Raw genomic sequence first — 22,386 nt, 5'->3', positions numbered from 1 at the left:
CAGGATCCTTGGAGAAGTGAGAGCCACCACATGCATACTGGATACTTGCCCTTCCTGGCTTTTGAAAGCAGCAAGAGGGGGGCTGGCCAACTGGGTAAGGGGGTGATGAATGCTTCACTGCAGCAAGGCAGATTTCCATGCTGCCTAAAAGAGGCTGTGGTGAGACCATTACTGAAAAAGACCTCCCTGGATCTCATCATTCTGGATAACTATCAGCCAGTCTCCAATATTCCATTCTTTGGCAAGGTTCTGGACCGAGTGGTGGCCTCCCAGCTCCAGGGGTTTCTGGATGAAACAGATTATCTCGATCCATTCCAATCTGGCTTCAGATCTGGTTATGGGAGAGAGAATGATCTGGTTCCCTTGGTTGATGACCTATGCAGGGAACTGGACAGAGTCTTCTGCCTCATGTCATGCTGATAAAAAGAGGAAAAAGAAAAAGAATCACACTGATGGAGAAGGACACTCATCCCAAGGTGCATCAAACAGCTTCAGCTCTGGCCGAGCAGGTCCCTACCGACCAGCAGTCTGCATCAGTCACAAAACTTCCCTCCTCTGCTGTATCCTTGCAGGATGTTGAGCTTCAAGTGGGCTCTGCTTCAGAGGATGAAATCACTAACTTTCCTCAGAGGCGTGCAGGGTTGCCACAGCTTTTCATGCTGAGGACCCCCTTCTTATCCTTGCCATGTCCTGTATCATTACTCTGCTACATCCTGTTCCAAATCTCCCACTCCATAGTACCATGCTAGATCTCCTTTGAGCCATGGTTCCAAGTCTGACAAGAGATTCCAGGATAATTCCTATGACCATTGTCAACATGATTCCTGTACAAGACACCTCACTCAATGGTTTCCGCAATAAAGGCATGATCCTGTGGAGATTTTGTATGACGATGACAGTGGACACTACCTTGTACTGGCTACCTGTAACTACAATGTCCCTTACCATCACTACATGTGTTAATTACAAGATTCACTGTGGTACAATCCATGCCTGTTTCATTAAACCAACAGCCATCAGTATCGATGCAGGCCACTCCTATTCTTCAAGTACAGAGTTCAAGCACTTCACAAGAATAGCCTTCACTGGTTCCACCTCACCACCAGTCTCTAAAGGAGAAACCATTTCCTGAGCCACTTCATCTTTTTTGTCCCCTCCTTGTTCAGAAGCAGGTTTGGTAGAGTCTGAATTGACTTCATCTGAATGGGACTTGGAGGCCAGTCTCCCATCCCATTGTCTGATAGAGCACAAATAGTCATCACCAACTGATGATGTACAGGCATTCTCTGAACAAGTCCTACAAATGGCAAATGCACTTGACATTCAAGTGAAGCACCATAAAACAGCACTGCTGGACTTGGTGTTTGTTCTTGTACAGACTTGAACTGGCTTTTCAAACACCCAAGACTGAATTCAGTTGTTGTTGAGATGTCTCAGATGAAGTCTGTTCATTATTTGTCCTCAACACCTGCAGACAAAGATTGTAAACAATCTTATGGCAAAAACATTTTTATTCTGCCTCCACTTTAAGTCTCCACATAGCCAACTATGTAGCCTGCATGGGGGCATACCAGCAAAATTTATGAGAAAGGCTTTTGGCTCTGCTGGAAAAACTCCCTGATGAGGAAAAAATGTTTGGCCAGGTCTTTGCAGGATGAAGCACATTCTCTGGCAGGCCAACAAATCCATTCTGCCTGCCATGTGGTCAATTGTGCAGTGAAGATTACGGTTGGTTCCATCGCCCTAAGGAGACGTGCATGGCTACGGACCTACATACCTTGGATCTGAAGACTGAAGCTAGACTTACTATAGAAGACATGCCATTTGACCTCTTTAATGAGATGGATGTGAAGTTAGAATTTTCACTAAAGAGGAGGATGACTGTGAGGAAATACGGTATGCCCTCAACATATCAAGGTTCTTCTAAACTCTGTTATGGTTTGCAGAGACCTTAATATGGTTTGCAGAGACCTTGGCTTGGCTTACACATTGTAAATCACTTAGAGAGTGCTTAGTTCACTATGAAGTGGTATAGAAATGTGCTTTGCTATTGCTATTCATATGGACAGGGCGTTTCAGCCCTTCCCATGCTAGGAGCTCCAAATATACTTCCCAGTCATCGACTTCTTCAGGTAAACTGTAGCCTTCCTCCTCAAAATACTGATCTTCCATTAAGAAGATGTGGGGACTAGGGGATGAGGTGTCTTTAGTTCCTCGATCCTGCTATTTCTCAAGCCCCTTGCACCTTTTGGCAACAGACTGGCTTACTTATATTCTGCCTGGTCTGCTATAACCACCAACATCTGAGTCCCCAATATCATCCAGAGGGGATATGACATTGAATTTGGGGAATACCCCCCAACTGGAGTGTTTCACATCATCTCCCCCCCTTCAAACAACCTACTTGATGAAGTCTCCACCTTACTAGAAAAAGGGGCCATCGAGCCTGTACCAGCATCTGTCATCCATCAGGGTCCTAGAACAGATCAAGCCTGAACTGTCCCTTGAAGCCAATGTGATCAAATTGAGGCTGTCATACTTTGGCCACATCAAGAAAAGGCACAACTCATTAGAAAAGACAATAATGCTAAGAAAGGTAGATGGCGGTAGAAAGAAAGGAAGACCACATGCCAAATGGATAGACTTAATTACGCCTCCCATATGAGTCTGAATTTACAGGACCTAAGCAGATCAGTGGAAGATAGAGGGACTTGGAGGTGTCTCATCTGCAGGGTTGCCATGAGTTGGAGTCAGTGCTGGACTTTTGCAATGTGCTGTACATTGGGCTACCTCTGTATCAAGTTCATAAACTTCAGCTCAAAACACAGCAGCTAAGTTGGTTACTGGGACATATAGGCGTGATCATATACCAATATTAAAATCACTCCACTGGTTGCCAAGTAGTTTCTGGGCAAGGTATAAAGTATTGGTTATTACCTTCAAAGCCCTACATAATTTGAGTCCAGGTTACTTATGGGATCACCTCCTTCCGTGTTATCCATCCTGTACACTCAGGTCCTTGAGGTGACATTTATTCCAGTCAGCCAGTACTATGTTGGCAACTTTCACCCAGAGGACCTTTTCTTCAGCCACCCTTAGACTGTGGAACAACCTGCCAGAAGTGTGTTGACAGCTGAATATGTTGTTTGAATTTAAAACAGCATTATAGACCAGTCTTTTCCAGCAAGCCTATCCAAATTATTTTAAAATTGTAATTGCATCTTGTTTGTTCTTTTCAATTGATGTGTGTTTTTAGCTGATGTTGTGTGTTTGTTGGTCTATTGTTGTTCCCCGCCTCACACCATGGGAAGAGACAAGTAAGGAATAATAATAAAAATGAAAACAAAAATAATAACAACAAGCAGAATCATGTTAGAAGCAAAATCTGTGGCTTGGTTCTAGCTTTGACTGGTCTGGCAGCTGTGCCATTTTCTAGACAAGGATAACTGGGCTATAGCAGTTCATGCACTGGTAAATTGCTTATTAGACTGGTGTAATATGCTGTATGTGGGTCTGTCCTTGAAGATAGACTTGGACACTACACCTAGGGCAAAACATAATATCAGGATAGATGATACTTTATAGAAGTCTTGTAACTCTGGTCTTTAAGGAATTGCACTTGTTGCCAATATAGTTCTGGCCTGGACTGGATTAAAGTTTCTTGTGATAATATGCAAAGCCCTAAATGTCAGAGGATTGAGGTCTGCTGGAGGTCCTTCCTCAGTTTCAGGTTAATGGGGGAAATACTCTGTGGGAGCATGTGGGAGAGGGTCTTCACTGTTCTGGCACATTAGTTGTGTAATGTCTTTCCCAGAGGTTTGAAGAGTGTCAACTCTGGCTTCATTACAGCACCAAGTCAAAAGGTTTTTTTTTTTAATTAAACCTTTTATGGTGGAACTGATTTCTCTAAAATGTACTACACATATTTTTAAAATTGTTTAATTATTTTAGCCTGTTTTAACTTATTAAATTATCTAATATGTTTTAGTCTGTTTACTGTATATACTCGACTATAAGTGGATCTCAAATATAAGTAGAGGGCAAATTTTGAGTCAAAAGTTATGGATTTTAGTATGACCCGTGGATAAATCAAGGGTAAAACTTTGAGGCTTCTCAGGTCCATGGTGGCTCTTCAGCATTTTCCTGGCAGTGGAAAGAGGCTGTTTTTCTGCCACAGTGAGGATGAACCAAAGAGCTATGGTTGCAGGCATTTTTTCCTTGGAGTGGGGTTATAGTCACAGGTGCCCTCTGCCCCTTCAATCCCACCAAGAAACCTGCTTTTACCGTAGATTCTCCTCAGAATGGAAGCTTTTTACTGCTGGCCCATCCACAGTTGTCTGTAGCAGCCGGCTTGTTTTCTCACAGAAGGTGAGAAGGAGGCGGGGGTGAAGAGTCAGTTGGGGGAGAGCCAAACATAAAAGGAGCTAAGGCAAGAAAGGAGAGAATGTGTGAATGAATTACAATGACGTATGTTCGATTCCTGTCATTGCAATTCATTTTTACAGATGAGTGTTACATCCTAGAGTTGGACACATCTCATTCTCCCACTCTCCAGCAACATGAAAATGACTAGTGGAGGTGGGGGTTGCACTGCCTGAAAGGCGGGTTTGGAGGATAGCATTGGGAGATGCAGCTACAGATATGTAGTTACAGCTCTCAGTGCAGGATTACAGCCCATATGTTAAATTCTAAAATATTGTCTGCTATCCTGAATCTCATTGAATTGTTCCTACTGCTGAAATTTAAGAAATCTGTTTTGTGAGCAGGACTATAGTCAATAGGTTAGTTAGGTTATTAGCTTCATTAACAAACTGTAATCACCAACCATGTAACTCCTGTTTGTCATAGGCTCGAAACAGATGGGCCAAATGACATGGTTTCCAGTTGCATTTGGAGCTTAGCATTTAGATGACACATGACCCGAACATGGTAGGAAACGGGGAAAACACCAAAGAGCCATCGCCAAAGAACCAGGACATAAAGGAGTGGGAAGAATCCACTCCTTCCTACAGCCTGATTCAAGACCATGGCGGTGGCCCGGATTGGGGCTAGGTGCATGCTATTGCCACAGCCTCTGTATGAACGGTGTTGACACTGTCCCGCTGATGTCCTTTTGACACGTCGGTTTGAAGCCAAAGTCTATATTTTAATTGTTAGTTGGAAGAATTTCTATAAAATGAAAAACAAAGAAAATACTGCCTTTCAGTGAACTCTTTAAAAAGTCTCCCTGCTTTTTTTTTCCACTTGAAATAAGCTCTATTTTTAATACTTTCACATTTTTAGCATGGGAATAAATCATGACAATGACCACCCATCTTGTGCAGATGGTCTCCATATCATGTCTGGAGAATGGATCAAAGGGCAGAATCTTGGAGATGTTTCATGGTCCCGGTGCAGCAGGGAAGATCTGGAAAGATTTCTCAGGTAATTCATTCAAGAAGTGGAATTGCCTAATGTCATCCATTTCATCTGTTCAGTTATTTTCTCTGAAGACTATAAATGTTAAATATGCCTGGTTTTCAACACTTTGTAGCAACTTCTGTGTCACAATTTGAAAACCTGTATTAAAAGTTACCCACAACTCACCGGGGCAACATTAGCAGCCAATGTTCATTAAGGCAACATAGAAGTTTTAAAATCTGTATCTTCTCAGCTTTCTATATTGCTGGTACAGTTGGCCCTCCATATCCATGGATTCTTTATCCACATAGATTCAGTAATCTATGGCTTGAAACTATTTGAAGGATATATAAAGTCCAAAAAGGAAACCTAGATTTTTTTCTATTTTATATAAGAGATACCATCTTACTCTGCCGTTGTATATAATGGAACTTGGGCATCTGCAGAGTTTGGAGTCCACTCGGGGGACCTGGAGCCAAACCCCAGCAAATACCAAGGGCCCATTGTATCTTCTATAACCTATATTTTCACAGATTTCCATATTGCTGGTAATATTTTTCAAATAGTTAATTGATTTAAATAGTTCAGAGACATTTTGAAAAGCAGATGTTTGACTATGACTTAGTCATGCGAGTTTGTTATTATTGAGTAAATTCAAGTTGGAGTTTCTTGGCACGATTTTTCAAAAGGGGTTTGCCTTTGCCTTGCTCGGAGGCTAAGCGAATGTGACTTGTCACCCAGAGGGTTTCCATGACTGAGCGGGGATTCAAAACCCTGGTCTCCATAGTCGAATACTAAAACCACTACACCAAGAGGGCTCTCAATTATGGGACTATCCATGATAAATTCCTAGGTTGCCTGCTATAAGAATTGTATTTCATCTTCTTTTCACAGTTCTCTAGCATCCTCTATGACAAGGGAAGGATGACAGAAATATTTAATAAAGTGACAAAGTAGGGAAGAAACAAAGGTACAAAAGACCATACCTTGAATGATTCTAATGCCATCTGTAAACTTCAGCAGATCTCTGTGAGTTGTTATTATAACCTTAAAATCTTCATGTACTGAAGATAATATTTGAAGGCTTGAGTACAAAACAACAAAAGCAATTTCACTTCCAGATCAATGTAATTTCTTGGTCGTTTCTGGACATGTGGTAAATCCAGTATTTCCTTTTCTCATACATGCAACACTTTAAAATGTTGTACATTCAGTTTGTTAAGACCTATTCTGTTGGCCAAACTGTAGATTACATAACACAGATGGAGTTGGGTGATACTAGTCTGAAGCCCTGGACAACTGCTTCAAATCAGTGTAGACTATATTGATCTAGATGGGCAAATTATCTGATTCAGTATAGGGTAAACTTTTGCCCCTAAGCAAACAAGAAGTGGTAGTGAAGTGGAACACCATGTGTTAACTTAACACACAACTATATATGTGTGTATATGTATCTGAGACAGCGTGGTACAGTGGTTTGAGCATTGGACTATGGAGATAAGGGTTTGATTCCTCACTCAACCATGGAAACCATGAGAACCCTAGAAGACCCAACAACTATGTATGTATATGTGTGTGTATGCCCATACACACACAATCACACACAAATCCTAAAGGCACTAGGTCGCAGCCCTGGTTAGTACTTGGATGAGAGCATGCCAATGAACATTGGTGCTGTAGGCTTTATTTTGGTGGAAGAAACTGGCAGAACCACCTCTTGAATATTCCTTGCCTAAGAAAACCCTATGAAATTAATAGAGTTACTTTAAGTCAACAGGTGACTTAAGGTGAGAGGCCAGCAAAACCTTCTCGCTGGGCCAATGGGCCCCGAGAAGCATTAGTATAATAATCAAATCTGCAAAAGTCAAAGCTGCAAATGAGGAGGGTTGACTGTACATTATATTTCAAATGCCTGTTTTCAGCATCTGTATTTTTAATATTTATATTTTGTATTTCAAAAATAGAAAACTTTTGGTTTAATAATTTTCAAAAGAAAACACATTTTAATAATATTTTTATATATACCTCCTGGATGTATTACAAATCATAAACAGATATGCAGTAGCGTATAAGGAATGATTTGTATATGCACTTAAAATTAGATGACTGTGTAACTTTTTGGATCCTTTTTAGTAGCTTAACAAAATGGAGTAAGGGGAAACGTTTTTTTAAAAAAAATAGGATAAATTTTCTTCTGCCCTGCATGAAATCAGAGCACTCAGTCTCAAAGGATCAGAGACACAAAATAAAGATTGTCTAGGTCTGCTGGGGATCTACAGCAAAAGACTTTAATAAAAGGTTTTATTCTTCTTCTTTGAAGTACATCCTACCAGAATCTGGATGAAATAAGTGTAGGAAACTGGTAAATTTGGGGTTAATAATGTCAAGGTAATGCTGATTGGTAGTGTTTAATAATAATAATAATAAATCTTTCCCTGGCTACACAGAACAACTAACCAACATAAACATCCTTTGTGTATTTCAAAATATATACTTTCTTTGGTCTTCTACTGAAAATGCAAACAGTGAAACTGAGAAGACAACGAGATTGTTTTTAGAATGTCAGAGCTTGGGCTATCAAATTTACCTATTAAGGAAGATCCTCACAATATTGTATGCACAAACCCTTTGGCAGAATTATGGATCCAGTATTCAGGGTTGTTCATACATCTTCCAAAACTGGCTTGGGCTGACTGTGTGCAATAAAATGGAAATTAAATGCAGGTGTGAACATGGACAAATGTTAATTATCTTTAATTGGGGAGGGGGGACTTCCTTTACATGTTCTTTGTTTAGTCCCATTTTTATTTTCTACCCCTTAATTAAGCTGCTTATTTTGAAATGACTTGTGTATTACAAAAGTTCATATTCTCAGTTTGTCAGAACAACCTTTAAACTAATTTAAAATTGTATTCTACATCATACTAATTTACATACTAATCTACATCATACTACCATCTTTATTACCATTCACTATCTTCTAAACCTTTGTATATTTCCAGGTCAAAGGCCAGTAACTGCTTGCTTCAGACAAATCCCCAGAGCCTCAATTCTGTGATTATTCCTTCAAAACTGCCAGGGATGACATACACTGCAGATGAGCAGTGTCAAATCCTCTTCGGACCAACAGCTTCATTTTGCCAAGAAATGCAGGTGAAAAGAATGATTTATCTCAATTTATCGCGTAATAAACCTAATTTAAACCTTTCGTATTCTATAATAGAGCATGAAGAGTGAGGGATTAAAGAATTAAGGAAATACTGGTTGATTCTAAAGCTATCACAGATTGTTTCCATCCTGTCTTACATTTTTCAGTTTATAAAGGTCAGGTGTTATATGACAAGAAGATGGTTTCATATTTCCTGAATGAAGATTTGACATTTCTTCCTCCACCTCTAATGCCTCAGCCCCATTCTTTTCTTATTTTTAAGAGAGAAAAAAAATGAATTTCTGTCACAGGGGAAATATTTCTGATTTGTGAGGACAAGACTGAGGGTAAAACTATCAGGAAATGTATCAAATGTTTTATCTAGTATCACAACTTTAGATCAGAAGGTTAAGATTAATAGTACACTTGTCCCTCCACATTTGCTGGAGTTAGGGGCACAGGACTCCCGTGAATGTGGAAAACCCACAAATAACAAAAACACTATGTTTTTACCTGAGAGAACATTTCTCTAGGAATCTCTAGGTTCTCCAGTGCAAAACTGTGGTCAACATCTGCCAGACATTGACCATAGAACTGTGCTGGAGGAGGTACAAATGCCTAGTGGAGTGTTCTCTGTAGGAATTCCTAGGTCCTTCAGTGAAACTTTTGGTTAAAGTCAATCATAGCGTTTCACTGGAGAGGCTCTAGATATTCCTAGAGAGAACATGTTAATAAAATCTGTGAATAATCAAATCTGAAAAAGTCAAAGCTGCAAATGTGGAGGGATGAGTGCACTGAAACAAATGGGAAGAGGAAAGTTAGCACCAGAACATCCTCTAGCCTTTATCTTTGTGTATAATCCTAGCTGCATTGGGTATATAGCATGTGGACACATAGTATGTATGAATATATTTCTGACAAGACAGAGATCCATGGATAATTCTAAATCTTCTACAAAGAAATATTTTAATTTATCAGATAGTCCCATAAATTTGTTGTATTCAAATGTAAGACTTAAATAAAACATTCTCTTGCTTTTCATAGTGGACCCAGAATTGAATAAGTTTTCCTAAATGAGATTATACAATTAGTTGAATATTAGTAGTTGTGACTGACTAGACAATCTGAGCTAAATCTAATAGCTGCAATTAAGTATTGTCCCAAGTCTCATTCACTTAGTGGGTCTCCACTAATTAAGACTGTTGTCCTTTGCCCATATGGCAAAGGCCTTTCTGTCCTGGCAGATTTTGGGCAATTGATTAATTTCTGATGAGGGAAATTGTTACTGTACTTTCCTTATTGCTGCATTTTAAATTCCTTTTAATTTAACTGTTTAAATTTATAACTTTTAAATGATATTTTAATATATTTGTATGCTTTCATCTGTTCCTTTTTAACTTGTTGAAAGCCACCTTCACTACCAGTTTAAGGAGAAAGGTAGCCTGTAAATCAGATAAATATGTAAAATGTCACCTTCAGGTGATTTCAGATACCTAGTCCCCCCCCCCCCCCATTCACAATGCAATCAAACATGATTTGAGGAAACAATGCATGAAATGAAACCCTTCACACATACTTTTTTCACTTTCAAGGAGATAGATTTGGGGGGGGGGGGGAATTGTACAGCACTGTTTGTAAATGGATTATTAGAAGTTCTTTCTTTGCCCCCAAAGAAGCTGATGCATGGACCTGGGCATTTCTACAAAATAAATAAAGACTTGTACCTCATATTTATGTAGATACGTTCCAGGGAATTAGTATTATCTAAAAAGCCTGTTGATCAGGCAAAGCATCAGGAATCCTCAGGAAGCCATATAACTTTAGGACATAAAATGTTGTATATTTTATTTTGCCTCAGCAAGGTATTTTTAGAATTCTGTATACAATGCCAGCATGCTGTAGTATTTTGACTGTTAACCTGAGACTCTGGATACCATGTTTGATTCCCTGGTCAGCCATGGAAACCCACTGGGTGACTTTGATTTACATCACACTCAGCTTCAGAGGAAGGCAAAGACAAACCCCCTCTGAACAAGTTTTGACAAGAATTTCACAATTCTTAGGGTCACCATAAGTCAGAAATGACTTAAAGGCATACAACAACATATACAATGTAGTAATTATGTATATCACTGTCTCTATCTATATATCACTATCTATGTGGCATATTTTAAAACCAGTAAATTCCTTGTGAAACGGATAAAGAATATTTATATATTAGCTTTTTCATTATTAGCATCTGTTTCTTTCCAGCATGTTATTTGCACTGGCCTGTGGTGTAAGGTGGAAGGGGAGAAGGAATGTAAAACTAAGCTGGATCCACCAATGGATGGAACTGATTGTGACACTGGAAAGGTATACTGTTAACACAATGTAGTCTTAACACGTGGACATTGTGAATCAGGTTTTCTTTATTTTTCTGGTTTTGTTGTGATCTTAATTCTACCCTTCAATATATATCATGGTTTGTTTGCTTTTTTAATGTAGTAATCCTAATGCAAAGTTAGGTTCTTTAAATATTGCATCCATGATTAATATGCACAGATTCAGGGGTTCTTGTATCTCTGTGAGCATTTGTTAATATTTTTTTAAGAATTGTGTTCTTAGACTGAATCCACTCTGCAGAATTAAAGCAGTTTGACATCATTTTAACTTCCATTACTCTGTTCTGCAGAATCTTGGGATTTGTAGTTTGGGAGGCATCAGAGCTCTCTGACAGACCAGGCAAAATACCTTGTAAAACTATAAATTCCAGGATTCTGTAGGATAGAGTCATAGCAATTACATGGTGTCAAACTGCTTTAATTCTGCAGTGTGGCTTCACCCTTAGAGAGAGGAGACTATAATGAAATGAACAGTTTAAGAACTCCATATTAGATTATAAGAAAATGGTTGTCCCTTTTCTGTGCATACATTTCATTCCACTTTCTTTATTCATGTGGGATATAACTCTATTTTATAACAGTATAAAATTTTGATTTATAGTCATGGTGCAGGATGAAAACTAGTACTTTATTTTCCCATTCCCTTGTAAAGCACAGCCAAGAGGTGAAATTCTTACTTTCAGAAAGAAAAAGGAACTAAGTGAAGTAAATAATATTGTATGAAATCCAAAACTATTAAAATCAATAGGTTTTTTTTTGTATCTGTCAATTAAAAAAATACTGTGTTTCTGGATTATAGTAATCAGTTCATTGCATTCTCATCACAAAGCTTCTCTGAGAATGTTATAAATTCATGTAATGTCTCTTTCTGATGGATTTTGCGCTTGTATATCTTTTAGTACAAATATGTTTAAAAACTTAGGTTAACAAATGATTCTCCAGTGCCCATTAGGAATACTCAAAACATCATATTATTCTTACTGAATTATTGGCCAGTTTTATTAAAACTTACTTTTAAAAAATTGCATAAAAAAATCTTTCAACAAAAAATATTTGTGAATTTTGCCCAAGCTGTGCATGTGCTTATGTGCAGTCATAAAGTAAAAGGGATGATAAGTAGAAAATCCAGATATGTTTTCAGTGCAAACAAAAGGGCAGACAGCACATAGATCCAAATGGAAGTAAGTAGTGTACCTAGTTTTATCTTTGTGGCTTTCCAAGGTAGGGTGATTGAAATGTCTGAGTCTCTACAGTTTAGTTAATGTATCTATGTATGAATCAAAACTTTTTGATAAAAATCAGCCTCCAAGACCTGAGTCAATTTATATATGGGTTAGTGATGAAATAGGGACCCAGCACGAAGGCAGTGACAAGAGGCAGAGGCGAGAAACCTCTCTTGGTGTGGCAGAGTATGGAACTTGTGCTGCCACCACATTACACCTCTTACCCAAACCAGGGAAAGACAGGCAGCCCTCCCTCCCTCTTTCCTCACTTTTTTTTCCTGCCCAAGCAGCATTCAGCAGCAGTATGAGGAAGCCTGAACAATGTGGCACTCCTGCTATTTTGGGCTCTTGAGGTGGTGTGGAGTAGTGGCAACCATTTTTAATAGGGGATTACTGCATAAGCTTCTTTGCAGAGCAGTGGTTTCCAAACTTTGGTCCTGAAGGTGTTTTGGATTTCAGCTCCCAGAATTCCTGACTATTGGCCAAGCTGGCTGGAACTTCTGGGAGCTGAAGTCCAAAGCACAATTCATAACTTTGGCCCTCAAATGTGCCCTTGATTTATATATGAGGTCGATTTATACACAACAATATATGGTATCTTGCATTCTTGTATGGCCAACACAGTTGCTGTTGTAAACTCAGATGTTTACACTACTTAAGATATGTAAGTAGTGAACCTAATACCTTGAGAAATAGACCCATGTGTAATGTTGCAACATAATGACAGTTGGAGCCTATATGCATTATATGTAACTCACTTCAACACGTTCTTTAAAAAACAAACAAACAAACATGGTCCATTAAAGTTTTATGTCTGGGCTTAAACACATATTTGGCCCCACATTTCCCTCAAAATAGGACAGAAGATTGCTCTGCCCCCATAGACCTGCTGTAAGATTTGTACAAGAGAAATATCTGTATTAGAAACTATATATATCCACAATCTTTTATATTAATTCATTCACTTTACAGCTCACTTTCTCCCAGCACTCATGCCTCAAAATATGTGTAAGGAGTTGGGTGCTGAATAATGACAGATAGAACTGGTCCATCATTTTTCAGAATTCTTTTTTCCCCTAAGAAAATGGTCACTTTCACACTTCACAACTATATCCTGGGGTTTGTAATTTGGTGAGGCACTAGAGCTCTTTGACTGAGAATTCTGAATGCCTGTCTCTAAACTAACAGTTGCAGGATTCCATAGTATAGAACCAAGACAATTAAAGTGGAACCAAACATTATAGTTTTGTAGTGTGAAAGGGTCCAAATTCTGACATCTTTTGTCCTTATTCCCAGAAAAAGGACACTTTTTGCAGAATGTTTTCCATTCCCCCCCACCATGATTTTATGGGTGAGGGTTGCTTTGCCTCTCTCACAATACCTTGTATCAATGCTAGATGTGGAATATTGTGGAGGATATAAACAGGTGGTTGGGCTTCTGGCACAGTTGCTTCTGTTGCCACTTGCAGTAGCAGCACAAAGAATAATCAAATTTTGGGAGGAAACAGGTTCAGCTGCTACAACTTATGTAAATGGCAAAAGATCAAGAAAAGGCTGGATAATTTTTCTTTTCTTTTCTTTAATTTTTTGGAGATGTTCAGTAAAATTGTTGTCCCCCACCGTTTCCTTATTCACAAACAGTCTGGAAAATGTTGAGAATCCATTTTCAAATGACTATGGGCCTGAACAGACAGACGAAAATAACGCTGCTTTGGATCACTTTGGAGATATGCTGTTTAAATGACACATGAAGCTGCTCCAAAGCTGCTTAGAACTGGAGCATGGCTTTGGCATGGCTTCTGGCCTCTTAGGATGCAGGTATCATTTAAACAGTATACCTCCAAAGTTACCTGAAGCAGCTTTATTTTGGCCTGTCTGTTCAGGCCCTATAGTAAATACTCAGTACATTCCCATTGTTCCAGTTCTATGCAGGAGCACTTGTCTACCACCAGTAAGAGGGCTGTGCTCCCTGCAGCAATAACCTATCATTTCTGGACCCATTGTTTTTGCTCTAAAACTTCTCCTTTGAAGGCTTGATGCCATTAATAAAAGATGTAATAATAATAATAATAATAGTTTATTTATATTTCCCGCCTTTCCAAAGATCGAGGCGGGATCACAACAATAAAATACTACAAGATAATACAACTAATACAAATACAATTACAATCAGTAAAAAAACTAATATTGAATATTTAATAAAGGTTAGTAAAAATTTAAAGGATATATCCTGCAAACAAGAAAAAAAAATATATCCATTGCCCTCTTGTGATACTTGTGCTGTATCCATGACAAGGCAACAAAAGAATACAAGATGGTCCTGAAATGGGAGAGTCCCTTTGGGCAGCCTTCAGATCTGTGGAGTCTATCTTGTTTTTTTAACTATGACTCTGGATCAGCCAGCCAGAGTCAGGTGCAAAGGAAATATGTAGAGCTAATGCATTCAGAGCTCATGAATTTGTTCTTGGTACCAGATCTGAACTCACAGTCTTTCGACATAGAGGTTTATGTAGATTTCTCCAAGCTATCTTCATTTCAACGCTATAAATTTAGTGGTGAAGGTAAGTAGGGGGAGTAATTTTATTGTTGCCATTGTTAAAAAGTTGGGAGCCAGACATCTTTGCTAATCTATTTTACATCACCCAGAGATCTACTGGTACAGACTACATTCTACCCCCCTGGCTTTTATAAGGTCTAGAATTTAGGGATAAGCAATGTTGTAAATTATTAGCAGGTGTTTCAAAATAGGAGATTTGAAGTAAGAAAGGAACAAGATGTACAACCAGCCCAGTTGTTATAGTCCATACTTCTATCTGTACTTCCATCAACACCAGGGGAGCAGAGATAGTTGTGGAAACTGTGGATTGTTAAGTCTGTTTAGTGTCTTTGGGACTGTCAAGAGAAGCAAACCAAAATGTATCCTTTCTTTTGGATTCACTCCTCTAAGTGCTGAGCAGTGAACTGTATATATGAGTACATGCTGATTTGGAGTTCAAGATGAACTGTGTATATGAATACATGCTGAATTGGAGCTCAAATAATCATCTATATGATACTTCTAAGGAAGAGGCTTATTTGTGAAAATACAGAGGGCAAATGAATTTTGCTCAAATTTGCCCCAAATCTGTTAACCTAAAACCCAACTTTTACAATAGTGGTGTAAGGCTGGAGAATGTACCAGTAAGACGTCTTTCCCTGGACACATGGAGGCAGAGTGGAGCACATGGAGTACTTGTAGCAGAACCTGCAACACTGGAATCAGCAGTCGACAACGTAGATGCTCTGGGTAAAAACAACAAAAGCTTATACCATTTGTCCTGTAGCGTACTTACTAATACAGCATTTTCAAGCCAGGTTTGCATAGATACATATCATTAAGTCTTACAACCCTGAGGGCCCCATGATTCCAGAGAAGTGGTTGCCATTTCCTCCCAGTACAGGATGGGGTGCCTCCCTGCTAAATCCACTGGCTCTGCCATACACATACCACATGTATGGCTTTACCATTCACATATAGACCATTGAAATGGGAACCCTACAACATTTTTCAGTGTATTGGAATATACAAAGTACTTCACTTTTTAATCCATACTTGAAATTTTTAGAACATTTTAAGATGTCAGTATTATTACTGCAGATGGCTGGACTGAGGTATAGAGAATATGATTTGCCAAAGGCCACTTAGACAATTAATGGTGGAGGCAAGATTCAAACCAGATTCATAGCTCAGTCTCTTAACCTCTGTGTTACACATTTTAGCATGACGAAAGTTCCAATCATTTGTACAACAAAACCCTTATGAAATGTCTTACTCTGTGTTTGGATTCATGACAAAGATAATTGTTTTTGCTGCTGGCTCTTCAACTGTGACCAGGCCAGAAACAGGGCAACCCTATTTTGCTTATCCCCATCCCTTAAACATATCCCTAACTAGATGTCCATATCTTGGGGACTTTTCACACTACCCATCTGTGCTGTGACAGCCATTCTCAAGGACCTTGGAGGTCCTTGGCAAGCTCCGCAAGATTACATCCTTGACTGTATCTGCCTACAGGAAAATAGCTGGATACGCTTCCATTAACATACACACACACACACAGTTCTCTGACAACCTGGAAATGGCCATTTTGGGGAGTTGTACTGCTTATAAGGTGTTTTGGGGGATGGGTGTTGGTCCACAATGACAAACAACTTGTGACTTGTGATAGCATAAATCTGAAGGCGTGTGGTTTTGGCATGTCTTTCAGACTCTTAGGACGCATGCATCATTTAAACAGCATACCTCCAAAGTAACCCAAAGCAGCTTTATTTTGGCCTGTCTGTATGGGGCCTATGCCTCATAATCTACCATCAGGATGGTATCCATAGTCTATAATGCAGCACTGGCCAATCAGTGTGCAGTAATAGTTCATGTGCAGATCACTACTGTACTGTATGTTCAGATGTTGGAAGAATAGTTCAGGTCTAAGGTTTTCCTCATTAATAATTTGTTTGGTGTTAGAAGAAGCAAAGGTGAGAGGGGACTCAACAATTATATATCATTTTACCCATCTCTGGTTTAGGGCAGTGATGTTCCCATGGCATTATTATCTTGAGATGATGACCATCTGTTCCTCTTATTGCACTAGCTACTTTATGCAAGCATCTCTTTTAATGTTTTTGTTTTCTCCTTAAAAGCAGGATATCTGGGGCAATCATTAGTTACCTCTTGTTCTAACAACCAATGTATAAAACATTGTATGGATAAAATGTGTCAGTTCAATTGAGTCCTCTGCAAATAGGTGACTATTTTTATATTTGTCTTCTCTAGTCCAGTTCATGATGGGGGAGAATGCCATGGTTCTAGAATACAATATAAAATATGTGAGAATCCCTCTTGTCCTCCTGGAGTACCTGGATTCAGGGACTGGCAGTGTCAGGTCTTCAGTGTGAGGCCATCCTATCAGAAACATGTGCAACACTGGCAGGCTGTGATAGATGAAGGTAAGAATAGTGCATATTCTAGCAATTGTGGTGTCACTGTGATGGATCAGCAGTTTAAAAATTTATTCTTAAGGGTTACATTGGAGAGCTGAGAACCATTGCATGTGCTCAAAACCCTGGTTCCTGACTCATTAAACAGGTCAGAGAAAGACTGGAAGACTGTGTCATGGGACTGGTTTTTGCCTCTTTTCATTGAGGCTACAGCACAGAGGATGGTAAAGGTTCAACTGTTCCTTCTTCTGGCACACCTCTGACTGAAGTCATCCTGCTCTTTCAAAGTTAGAGGCTGGGAAAAGGGACTGCTAGCTGATGTCAGTGGCCACTCTGTTCTATCCTTCTTTTGTTTCTAAATAGTGTTTCTTCCCCCTCATTCTGAGTATGCCCAACCCTTTTCAAAATATTTTCATTTCCACTATATGTACAGGCACTGGCTGATTTCAAGAGAGTGTGCATTCAGAAAACTAACAAAAATACCCCCTGAAACCCCTTGATTGTCCACGCTAGGTGTTGTGTTCATCTATATATGCTAACTATATATGTACGTATGAATTGTATGTATGCATATATTAACGCTGAACAAATGTTGCCAGAAAAATCCCATGATAGGGTCACCTTGTTGTTGTGTGTCTTTTAATCATTTCCAATGTATGGTGACTCTAATGGGAATCTAGCATGGGTTTTTCTTGGCAAGATCTATTCAGAGGGGGTTTGTTGCTGCCTTCCCCACAGGCATAGAACGTGTGATTTGCCCAAGGTCATGCAGTGGGTTTTTATGGCTGAGGGAGGATTCGAATTCTGTTCCCTAGAGTTGTTCATAGTCTAACATTTAAATCACTACACTACATTCACTCCTAACATTGTTTTAGGGTCACCATAAATCACAAATGACTTGAAAACACACAACAGCAACTACAAAGGCTGCATTTCAAAGGAAGGAACTGACAAAATCATTCTTGAGTATTCCTTGCCTAGGAAAATCCTATGAAATTCATGAGGTCACCATAAATTGACAGGCCACTTGAAGACACATACACAAACACTGGACTCTCAGCAGGAACATGAAAAAGTTTTATTATAATGCCCACTTGAAGGGGGAGCTTTCCTTGTGCACAGCCTACTATAACGACAAGCACTTTGCAGCTTTGTATAACTCTCATTTATTTTAATGAGGCTTATATTTGCAAAATTCCTTCTGGAATGTGTTCATAATGCATATCTTGAATATAGTACCAATGTTATTTTTAACAGCTTGTTGTTGTTGCTGTTGTTGTGTGCCTTCAAGCCATTTCTGACTTTTTGCAACCTTAAGACAAATCTATCGTTGTGCTTTCTTGGCAAGTTTCTTAAGAGAGGGGTTGCCTTTGCCTCCGTCTAGGGCTGAGAGAGTGTGACTTGCCTATGGTCACCCTGTGGGTTTCATGACTGAACTAGAAATCAAAGCCTGGTCTCCAGGGTCGTAGTCCAGTGCTCAAACCACTACACCACACCAGCTCTTTATGGGAGAAATTTGCTTCTGTGAAAAGGCTTTTATCAAGCTGACATGTTTTTTCACTTATTTGTATAGAAAAACCTTGTGCATTGTTTTGCTCTCCAAATGGAAAAGATCAGCCAATACTAGTAACAGAGAAAGTTATGGACGGAACTTCATGTGGCCATCAGGAACTGGATATATGTGCAAATGGGAGATGTCAGGTAAATCAACCTTTTCAAAGACAACTTTTAATATCTGTTTATTGTGCAGTGCTTCTCCTAATCTTTTGATCAGAGGTGTGATTTATGTGGCCCTCCAGATGTTGTTGGACTTGAAGTCCCAGCAGCCCTAACCAGCATAGCCAAAGGGGATGAATTCTGATATCTGTCATCCAACATTATCTTGAGGGCTGCATAATTCTCATTCCTGCTTTAGATATGCTTGGCCCTTCTTTAAACTTATTCTGTCTTTCATGGTGGGATGGAGGAAAACCAATACCAATTATATGCTCTTTTATGGTCCATGAACAAGCACACATCGGCTCTGCACCTGTGCAAAAAAAACCCAAACCCTTTTAGGACATTCTAGAGCAAAGAACAAAGTTAATGATCTTATCACATTCCCTTGAGTGGGAATCTGCACTACATTTGCATGCATTGATGAAGCCTGTCATCATCCTTCCTGATTGTCTTTTGATCTCAGGCAAACAAGAGCACAATGAATAGGTTTTGTCTGTGGAGTTTTTACTCTTCCCTTGACTTTTATAGGCCCTTTAATCTATTTCTGTCTTACAATCTGGGACTCTTTCCCTTTAATTTATTTTCTATTGGTTTGGTTATTTCGTTTCAGATTACATTTATTTTATTGAGAAACTCTCCCCTCCCCTCCTCTTCCCTATCCATTTAAGATGTTTTAACAATACAGTTGGCCACTGGCAGTTTTTGCTGTCGTTTTAGTATGGAACACAAAATTTATGTCTATGTTTCAAAAATGTATGAGGCAAACAAGTAAAAGACTTCTGTTTGGGAGCAGGCCTTATAGATTTTGAGACTGTTTTGTGAATTTTAGTGTTTCAGAATTTTCTTGTCAGTTTCTCAGCCTAGAACTCCCCCAACATAATATGGAAATACATTTTTCTCAACACATGCATTTAAAAATGTTATTTAAAATGGTCAGCAACATTTTATGACATTCACCATAAACATTATATGACTTTAGTGACAAACCACTAGAAAATTATCCTCTGTACAGATACAAAAATTAATGGGAGCTAAACAAAAATGCTATCATACTATTTCTCTGCATTTAAAGAGGAGAACATCCCAGTAGTATGTGCCCTAACATTTAATAAAGCTCATGAGAATCCAATGAGAAATATCATATCATACAGGCTTAGGCTTTTGCTCATGTCTTTCTTCTCTTGGATTCTCATAGCAAAATTTAGAGATAATGTTAATCATGTGATTGTTCGTTTGGGTCCCCCCTCCCACAGCTCTCTCTGTATATGGAGGTGGTGACCATGGAACTATGATATGACAGAATTTTCCAGAAGGAGCCACAGGGAACAGACTGAAATGAGACAGAAGTCAAGAACTAGGAATATAGATGAAGGTTCAGTCAGGATCAAAGGATAGATCTGTAGTTTAGATCCAAAGTAATCAGGATCAGAGGGCAGGTGAGGAGCCAGGACTGAAGAAAACATAGAAGCACACCAGAGCTCAGTTCCCCAAGCAATATTCTCCAGAAACAGGAAGGTTCTTCTCTGAGAAGCTACGTTGGCACAGCATGCTACAAGAGAAAGTGGTAATCAGTTTCTGACCAAGGTGTTGTCCTTTTGCCTCCATACTAGTTCCCCTCTGGATTGGAGTCATTTTGGCTGCTTTGTGCCTTGGGAGAACATGACCACTGGCAATAAAAAGCCACAGCAGGAGGGGAACCCCCACTACAGCCCTCCTTTGTGGTTGTTATTTAATGAAAGAAAATAAGCACACAAGGGCCAATCACATGTCCTTTTTAGTTTGATCCCTCAGAATTTTCAGCATTGCTGCAAATTGTAGTTTAGTGTTATACTGGTAAATTATGATTTGTACTAACCCTCCAAATCAGGATTTGGAACAAGCTTCAAATTTTTGTTTAGAGGAAATGTAGAACCATAGTTTTCTTTTTTGGATAGCTGTACACAAACTGGAAAAGAAATAACTGATTCTGTGCATGGGCAGGAAAGAAGAAACAACACAGATCAAGTAGATTCTCAGTCTTTTATACCATAGTAAGAAGGAACTGAACTTTATCTACACCATGTTTTACTAGCTTGCCTTTGCCATAGTGCAGAAGTGACTTAACCATGACATGCACTTTCATTTAAATTTTGCTTAAGACTGAACCACCATACCTTGTAACTGTAATGTTGTAATTAACCTTTTCCTTTTTTAAAAAAAAAACTTTGGGTATCTGCTTCTAGGGATGCACTTTTTCATGAATTTCATTCTCAAAGGAAGGAAGGAATTATGTTAGCAATTCTCTTCACACTGTAAGGAAGGCTTTAAAACCTGAGCAATTTTTAGTGACTCTACATGGGTAATTTGGCATTTATTCTGCACAAAATATGCAAGTGTTTCTGTGCACAAATACTATTTTCTACATGGAAAATTTTGTTTCCTGCACAGCAAATTCTGTTTTCCACACAAAAAGCCATTTATGAATTTTCTGCAGAATAAGTCCTGAATTACAGCACTTTCTGCACAAGTCCTGAACTGCAAAGTTTCTTTCTAGATTTCACCTTGAGCGTAATTGCTGACACTCAAGATATACATTTTTGGAATATTTTAAAATATTCTTTCAGTCCGTCTGTGCAGTAGAGCTTATTGTTGTATTTATTGCTGTACTTACTCTTGAATAAATTTATCCTAGATAATATATGGCAGCACACCACCTGAAGGGTTTAATTATAACATTGTGCTGTGTCATTCCACTCAATTTACTTGACAGGAAGAAAAGTGGTGCATCACTGGATTTCTCCAAGGGACAAGGATAAAGTGTGTGCTGCACCAGCTGTTTCTAGTATGTTAAATGGCATATCATATTAAAAACAAGTGGTGCAGACAGTCTCTTAAAAGTATTCCACTTAGTAGCATTTCTACTGTGAAATGTATGAAGAAATAGCTATGACAATGATTTTGAAATACTTGGGGCCTGCCAGTGAAATCATGTCTATATTGAAATGCTAAACTATGGGTTTATAGATGTACTGGAGAAGAAGATAAGAAAATAGTAACTTTTCTTTCAGTAAAGAGAGAATTACAGTTATTATAGTTATAGGATTCCATAGTACTGAGTCATGTCAATCAAAGCAGTGTCAAACTGCATTAATTCTGTAATATGGCAACAACCCAGGCCACTGTTCCCTTGGGTATGAAATAAAATAAAATAACACTCTACTAAAATTAGGAGAGATAACTACTATACATCCACAGTTCATTGTACTTTCTCATGAACAACACCTGGTGGTGATTTTCTCTGGAAGCCAAGTTACTGTAATGATAATCTCTGTTTCATTGCAAGTTGGATTAAAATAGCAGAACTTTCAGAAGAATGTGATGTTTCCTTTTTACCTTAGAAGTTTGGATGTGATGGCATATTGGGTTCTTTGGCATGGGAAGATCACTGCGGTGTCTGCAATGGAGATGGGAAATCATGTAGAGTTGTTAAAGGAGATTTTAATCATACACGAGGAGCAGGTAAACCACCTTTTAATTGAATTAGTCTTTGCGAAGTCTG

At 38.9% G+C, this 22,386-nt stretch overlaps 1 protein-coding gene across 1 annotated transcript in view; it reads left to right on the top strand.

Annotated features, from left to right (window-relative positions):
* ADAMTS19 (ADAM metallopeptidase with thrombospondin type 1 motif 19) overlaps positions 1-22,386 on the top strand; it is a 151,904-nt gene that overhangs the window by 80,413 nt on the left and 49,105 nt on the right. Inside the window, exons 9-15 of the mRNA XM_089512177.1 lie at positions 5,284-5,424; positions 8,403-8,553; positions 10,802-10,903; positions 15,311-15,441; positions 16,966-17,138; positions 18,703-18,830; positions 22,226-22,346. Of these exons, the coding sequence (XP_089368303.1) occupies positions 5,284-5,424; positions 8,403-8,553; positions 10,802-10,903; positions 15,311-15,441; positions 16,966-17,138; positions 18,703-18,830; positions 22,226-22,346 (947 nt within the window). The remainder of the gene's footprint in view (positions 1-5,283; positions 5,425-8,402; positions 8,554-10,801; positions 10,904-15,310; positions 15,442-16,965; positions 17,139-18,702; positions 18,831-22,225; positions 22,347-22,386) is intronic.

This window comes from Sceloporus occidentalis, unplaced genomic scaffold (genome assembly GCF_023333645.1).
Source record: "Sceloporus occidentalis isolate IW3139 unplaced genomic scaffold, rSceOcc1.0.p SCAF_1, whole genome shotgun sequence".
NCBI classification, from domain to species: Eukaryota; Metazoa; Chordata; class Lepidosauria; order Squamata; family Phrynosomatidae; genus Sceloporus; species Sceloporus occidentalis.
This window is presented reverse-complemented; position numbering and strand designations above follow the sequence as displayed.